The sequence below is a fragment of the Hipposideros armiger genome, unplaced genomic scaffold, assembly GCF_001890085.2.
Source record: "Hipposideros armiger isolate ML-2016 unplaced genomic scaffold, ASM189008v1 scaffold_169, whole genome shotgun sequence".
Taxonomy (NCBI): domain Eukaryota; kingdom Metazoa; phylum Chordata; class Mammalia; order Chiroptera; family Hipposideridae; genus Hipposideros; species Hipposideros armiger.
In genome coordinates, this window is record NW_017731519.1 from 231,074 (window position 1) to 239,090 (window position 8,017).

An 8,017-nucleotide genomic window follows, 5' to 3' on the forward strand; every position below is an offset into this window, starting at 1 on the left:
GTGAGACCTAAATACTAGTCCTTCCTCTAGCATTTAAATAAGAAGCCCCTATGAAAATAAAGTAAGATCAACCTAATGATTAGCACTAGTATGATCTGATTTGACTAGGCTCTTCACTTTATCCCTATGTCTTGAAAACCTGACTGGTTCTGAAAAACTGACTTTTTAAAATTGTCTCACATCGATTTTTCTCACAATTTTTTCAGATCTGAAAGGCTAGGTGCTTCTGCTCTCTACTATAGTTCTGAGTTCTAAAAGGTCTGTTTAATGGAACACGGTTTTCATTTTTATGACTATTGTAGCATATAAACAAAAATCATAATTTAAAATTTAAATTAAAATTTAAAAAACCTATTTGCTATTTAGATCTATAGATTATTAAAATCAAGCCCCTAAGCTTCTCAAAACTTCTAAAGTTATAATTATAAATCTCGTACTATTATTACAAAGTATAGGTTAAATTATATCTATAATCTTTAAAGCAAGTTTACATGTTCTCTGAGCACTTTTACTAAAATAGATTCTCCACATAAACAAATATATGGAATACTCTGTGCCAAATATTCCCCAAATTTACCTTCACAAGCAAATAAGGTTAAGCATTCACCCCATTTTACAGGTAAAGGAAACTGAAGTCCAAAGGTTATACAGTTTGTCCAAGGTCATACATTTAGAAAGTAGGAGAAACGAATCAAACCCAGATGTCCTAATTCCAAGCCTGTTATTTTTAATACATTACAGTTTCCTTCTCAACACTTTAGTACCCCCCCCCACTGTCACACAGGTTTTATAATTATAAACTTACTAGAACCCATATAAACCATTTTTCAAGTAAAATCCTCTAAGTTGGGTAACTACTCTCAGAAGGGCTCTTATATGCATATGATTTCTTTGTAGTTAGAAATATAAGAAAATTAATATAGAATCTTATTAAGTGTCAAAATTAATCTTGGTGGTCTATTTACTCTTAATTAGCTGTGAATAAACATGCTTGAAAGGCTCTTATATTAACAATTTAGTCAACCACCTACAAATTCATTTTAGATAATAACTCAGTATCGTCAACACAATTATCAATACAAATTTTACCTTTAAAGAAAACACAATACTGCTCTTCCAAATTTTATGCTCTTTATCATCACAATGTGACTATATTCTGCTAAAAATATATGAATTAATTAAAATTCTATCCAGAATTAAGGTTTTCATAAACCACAAAGGATGCTCTATAAAAATTAACTTAAAACAACAAAATTTAACTTCTTAAAATAATACATTTTAAAGTTTTGTTTTTAAATCAACTCATTTGCTAAGTAAAATTTGTGCAATAAGAAATTCTCTTTAAAGTATTATTTACTTACAAGGTATAATTTAAAACTCAAATCTATAATTTTGTTGAAAAAGTTACTATTAATTTAAAGAAGAAAAATTCTTAAACAGTTTATGCTTAAGATGCCAATGTAAACAACCTTAAGAGAATGACCAGTTTCATTTTTAGAAATGTTTCAGTTTCAAACACTGTACTCAAAATAACTAACACCACAAATACAATGGCAGTGAAATTGTTTCAGAAGATGCATTATTTATCCAAGCTTCCTAGAATTTAGTATTTCCACACCCCAAAACTAAACCAGACCCAAATGGCACAAGTAAAGGTAAATATTTCTTGCAGTAAATATTAACCTCTGTGAAGACAAGCTATGTGCCTGCTATATATCCGTGATAGAGAACAAATGCGTCATGCCACAATGACCACAACCATCTGGAGTCCAGAATTCATGGATTCTTTATGTGCTTCCTTTGCAGCAGGCTGCCATCATTCATGCTACCATAAACACTACAAATCTCATTCTTCTCACAATTTAAATTACTTTTAACTTAAGTGGAAGCTGCATCAGACCACGTTGCTTCCTAATTTTTCTTACTATCAAAACTTCTCATCCAACCATCCTTTTCCTTTGATTCCTCAAATTAAGGCTGTTGGTGTGTGTGTGTAAGGCAAATAACTAAAGGTGGACCTGCTTTAAACCTGATAGATGCCTTCTCTATAGTGACCAAAGATTCTCAAACTTAAATATTTCACCGTTCAGTATCATAATTTTTGATTTTTCAAGTTCCATGAAGAAGTACTATCATTTCCCAATCTGTTATAAAATACAACCCCTCTATACTCCATATGTTCAGTGACATATTTAATAATTCCAAAGTAATTTAATTTCACAATTTACTCATTTCACCAACACAGCATCTCATAAACAAACAAAAAACCTTATAATCTTTACACATTTTCAATTTATTTCTAAAATTTTAATTTCATTCCTCTTACTTACTGGCCTATATCACTTTTAGATGTAACTACGAAAGCAACTTAAATATCCTAAAAAATTTGCTGTTAATTTTTTTCTAACACATTTATTTTAGTGGCTTAGTTTCTTGAAGTTAATTAAAAGTACATTAAAATAGGAAGTTATTCTAAATGGGTATGCTTAGTATAACTGCCACTTTGCTTAGTATTACAGATATATTTCCATAAATTCTAAAATTTATACAAGGAAACTACTATTAAGAATAAAATTAACCTGTTTGGTGTTACTGTCCAGAATAAATTGTGTAAGATACAATTTTATTTGCTACAATTCTGTAGTGACATGATAGATAACCACAACATTTGGGAAAAAGAATTCCTGCAGTGAGAGGAGTTTCTAGATAAAAGAAACAAAATGTTGTGTTATCTGATAAAGAAATTCTGAGTGGATTAAAAAATTGACATTCATAGGATTTATTTAACCTAATGCTCACTTAAGGACTAATTCAAAAAAGTCTTTATTAATCTGTTTAAAACACATACATCATTAAGCCAGATTCACAAACATCACTCTGACAATTTCCAAAAAGAATACAAACTATTTTGATGGCTTTAAATTACATAAATTTCTACAGAGGAGGAGCCAGATGCAACAACCAAGCTCCCTTCACATATTCCTAAGTGTCATCTGATCATTACCAAAAGAAAAAAAGTTTCATATCCTCTAATCAATTCTGGATATCTCAACCACCCAAATACTTCTTAACGTTAATTGTTCCACAAAAATAGTCAGTTAGAATCACCATACAAACCATCAAAAGTTTTCTAGACATCAACCCACATGCCTTAAAAATTACTTATTTTTGGTATTTACTACACTTTTTTCTTTATATCTTAGGCTTAATTATTTTATCCTTGAATCTACAAAGTAATTGTACTAATAGTATCTTCTGATGTTTTAAAGTGGCCTTTTTTATACTGTAGCTGTTATGTCCAGAAAGTTATGTATACTTGCTTCTGAAATAAAAATGTTTTTCTTAAACTAAACTTTAATACAAAGCTATAATTGGAACAATCTTTATTACGTCTACTGAAGTTTTAGTAACAGCAAACACAAACCCTTACTTAGTACTTGATGTACCAGTCCCTTATCACTCACAGCATCTTACAAAATAGGAGCTATTATTAGCCCATTTTACAGATTGGGAAACTGACTCTTGCAGTACTACTCTGCCTCATAACAATCATATAAAACACCACTGTGTAGTGGGGAGGGGATAATCCAACTCCATCTCTACATAATGCCACTTTACAATTATTTAAGGGTATTAAGAAATTAACAGGTACTTATTTCATTTAGAAATGTTTATAAATGTTGCACTTTTAAAAACAATAATGATGTAAGTACCAATGATTGCATGTGTTAGAAAGGATGAAATTTTGCCCACTTCAGCCCTTCACCATGTACTATTCTCTTCACACCTCACATTTTATATAATGCTTATGAGATATTAAAGCCCTGTTTTAGAGGCTATCAAGCAAAGCTTATTATTTCATTAATATGCTATTAAAAAAGGAAATGGTATATCTACAACACACATTTACTTCATTATATGCCACAACCACCCCCCAAATTATACTGGTTAAATTTTGAAAAGTACTATATTATCTTTAACATAGAATGGGAACCCCCTGATTCAAAAACATTTAATGCGTTACATATTTTTCCCTAAAACTTATCTCCAAGTTTTGTTAACTCAAATTTCACATTAATCAGCATAATCTAAATAAATGCATGCTTAAAATATATACTTAAGTAAATTCTATTCACGGTTCCTATTCATCTCTGAATTTAAGACCACCAATAAGTTATGAAAACTATTACTTAAACCACAGTGAAAAACATACTAATTAGAGAGTAAAGAGGTAGTCTACAATGTGATTAGTGTCCCAAAAATCTTCCTCTTTGCAAGAAGAAACCATACTACAACCTAAGAATGGCACACTCAAAACCACTTACAAAATTTTCTAATCTGCATGATTTCTCTATATCTACTTTTCTGTGTTTTGGATAATCAAACTCCAAAATGAAAGAGCTGAGTTTAGAGATTATGTATTGCTATTTCTAGTTTAAAATTAGATTGTCAGATTGGAAAAATTTTAATTCCCTTATTTCACGAATGAGGTAACTGGGGCCCACAGAAATTCCATGACTTGCCAGAGGTAACCTGCAGGTTAACTGCTGGCAGGGCTAAGATCACAACTCACATGTCCTGGCTCCCAATCCTTTCACCTGAATAAAAGATTTCTAATAAAGTGTAATCATTTTAAGAAAAGCAAATACCACTAAAGAAATAAAATAATTATATCATTTTAACAGATTAGCAAAACATGAACCCGGTTTTGAAAAAATAAATGCCTTATAAGCAAGAGATGTAATCAGAATCCCGAACCTGGTAAAAATGCTTAAAAATTCTGCCTGGAGATCTCATAAATATGCACTCACCACTAATTAAGGTGACAACTAGAAAGTGAACGTTCACAAATCAACTAATCTCACTACACAAACTAATCAATAAATAACTGTCCAAAAATTAGTTGAGTTTTTTAATCCTATAAAAATGCTGCCCCCTATGCCTGGCTCCATTTTAAAAATAAGAATTCTGATAAAAGCTTTAAAAATGCCCTTTTGCTTTAAAATCAACCTCATTATTAAAAAAAAAAATCTGATTAAGCATATATCAGAGAAAAAAACACCCTTTAACTTTCTATCAAATTTCATTTACTGTTGAAAATGTTTTAAATCTTAAGGTAGATCGTAATAATCACAACATCTTACAATACCTTTATCAATCACAATTGAAATAAATGCATCAATTTTTTTAAATCTGTAAACTTTTATAACTGCTCATAAAACTCCTCTTGGTCAAAACTCAATCTCTGTGATTTTATCTGTAGGCTGACTGCAGATGCTCAACTATACATATTTTTAAGCTCATAAATACAATTACATCCCATCCCAAATAGCTGTAATTTGAGATTTTCTAGAAACTTCAATCTGACATATGAATTCTTCCATTTAAAATATTACTCAATTTATCAGTAACAAAACAACAAATTTCCAGGTAGAGGTAGACACTACTGAAACCAACCAGTTATTATTTTGGTTTCAGTCACCAAAATAATCTTCAAACCAATGTTAAATAAGAGCAATCTGACAGGCAACAAAGTTAAACATTTTTAAGTCATAAGACAAAACTAAGACAATAGAAAATACCGTACAAGAGATTTTGCATGTGCTCCCCTACACCTAGACATAAAATTTCAAGATCCGACTATTAAACAAAAATGTACGCAAATACCTGGTGTTCCAATTATTTTTAGAGCTAACTAAATGCCAATTATTTTTAGAGCTAACTATATGTCAATTAAAAAGTCAAATAAAGTTTAAGCAAAGACCCACACACTTAAGATATAGTATGATATGAAAGCACCTTGAATGCCTTGTATCCAGGAGATAGTGACGAACACGCTGAATGAATAAAAAAAAAAAAAAAAGGAGCCAGAGAACTGAATTCTAATGAGCATTCTTAACTGTCTCATGAGTATGCCAATACGACTGTTCTGGCAAAAAAGTGAAAACACTCCGAGTAAGAAGAAGCACTTTCAAGCAAAATAGGTGGATTTTTAAAAATAACACACTGATGAAGATACTGCTTATTGTGTCCTAAGTCTGATAAAAACACTAAAAACATAAATTCATTTTATTACTACTTGAGAGATGAAAAACCCTCTCAAAAATTTTTTTAAAAAATCAACAATGGTACCCCTGTTATTGGAGAAAACAGAATGATATTCCTACAAGGATCAGACAATCCCATAATTTGGCCAGATACCATTAGCCACTTTATTTTAAAAATGTAACATCACCCAGTGTCTCCAAGTTAAACAAAAACACAGCAACCTTCAGCGATTTGGGGTTTGTGGGGTTTTACAAGATGCAAAGGTGAGTTTTGGAAAATCTGCCCAATTCTACAAAATGGAAACTTATAATCTTTATAGTTTTTCAAATAACAAGACATGGAAATCCACTTAAAATTTTGTCAGATAGTTACAACTTCAAAATTTATATACTGCAGGTCACTGAATTTTGGAGTTGGCTTCAAACTATTCATTTTAGCCGAATAGTGAATGAACCTAACCCAAATCACTACTTGAAAACTAATAAGTGTGTAAATGAATACAACTGTTAAGTTTCCATTAAATTTACTAAGGCTAAGTACCCCTGCTTATTTCAACTGTGAGCACTTTAATAACCTACAATATATTAAATCACGATATTACACGCGCAAGTTAGATGTTCTACCTCCAAATGAAACGCAAGCCATCAAAATCATGTCATGCCTTCCCTCACCTCACACAAGACCTTCAATTCTAAGCCCTCATGAAATAACATTAGTCATTATTAACTACTCACATCACTTACAAATATGTCTCAGAAAATCAATGCACAGTATAGATTTCAAAGACTTGATTTGCCCTGGTGTGACTACTTTAACTGTGCTACACACACACACACACTCTCTCTCTCTCTCTCATACAAACAACCAAAATCAGTTTAGGAGAAAAGAACATGGAAAACATAACTCCGGAGTACAAATACCTCACTTTTCCATTCACAATACTAAAGCGATAGGTCCACCTTCGGAAGTCAATTTCTACCAATTACTAAAATATTCACCTTGAAAATTCACAAAATTAAACAGTCGGTATTTTTCAGACTATTTAACAAAACCTATATCCCAAGATAACTGGAAAACTTTTAACTTGCCAAGTTCCATCCCAGGTAAATACATGGATAAAAATAACAACTCCTGAGTGGCCGCCAATGATTGTTTTTAATTGAGCAAGGGGCATAACACGAGAATCAGCAAAATTAGAAAAAGCCTGTTAAAAACTTCTGGCTTTAGGATAGCACAGACTTTTTACACTTCTGCGAATGTGTTTTGGTAAATGCAAGACGTGCTGCCGGCCAACTATCATCACACATCTGAACCCCTCCAGCAAAAAAAAAAACCAAAAAACCTAGCTCTGAATTTCAGGAAAGCAAAAAGAAACAGGAGAGGGAAATACAGATATAACGTCTTGCCACGGTTCCGCTGCGGCTGCATCGCCTGCTTGTGAAATGCTAATGCCACTCCGGAGCAGTTAGTCACCAGCTATTGTGTGGGGCAGGAGAAAGCCGAGCCGACCGCGCGCGCGGAGCCAGAAGGCGCGCTCTTGCCTCGCGCCGCTCCCGCCGCCGCCGCCGCTGCCGCCTCGCGCGCGCCCCCGCGCCCACACGGACGCGCGCGCCGGCCCCTCCTCCTCCGGCCTTGCACTGCACAACACTCATGACGTATCTTTATTTCTAGCACATTAACAAAATATCACAAATAAATTGTCGGCAGCCCCTGCGGCCCCGGGGTGCGGGTCCCCCCGGCCACTGCCCCCCGCAGGCCCCGAACCGGCCTCCCATCCCTCCCCGTGGCCTTTGGAGCTTTCACGTTCTGGGGCCAAGTTTTTGTCTCTGTAAAAAATTGCGGGAAATTCAATTTTTATTCGACTCGGGGAAAAGTTTCTTTGCTCCGCGACGTGAATGTCTCACCAGATTCTGGTAGGTCCTGGGGTGCTCCTTCCCGGTCCAGTCGGTGCGCCGGGGCAGCAGCTGCG

At 33.7% G+C, this 8,017-nt stretch overlaps 1 protein-coding gene across 1 annotated transcript in view; it reads right to left on the bottom strand.

The window, feature by feature from the left end:
• Positions 1 to 8,017, bottom strand: part of PHIP (PHIP subunit of CUL4-Ring ligase complex) — a 116,625-nt gene that overhangs the window by 107,879 nt on the left and 729 nt on the right. Inside the window, exon 3 of the mRNA XM_019651911.1 lies at positions 7,953 to 8,012. Within this exon, the coding sequence (XP_019507456.1) occupies positions 7,953 to 8,012 (60 nt within the window). The remainder of the gene's footprint in view (positions 1 to 7,952; positions 8,013 to 8,017) is intronic.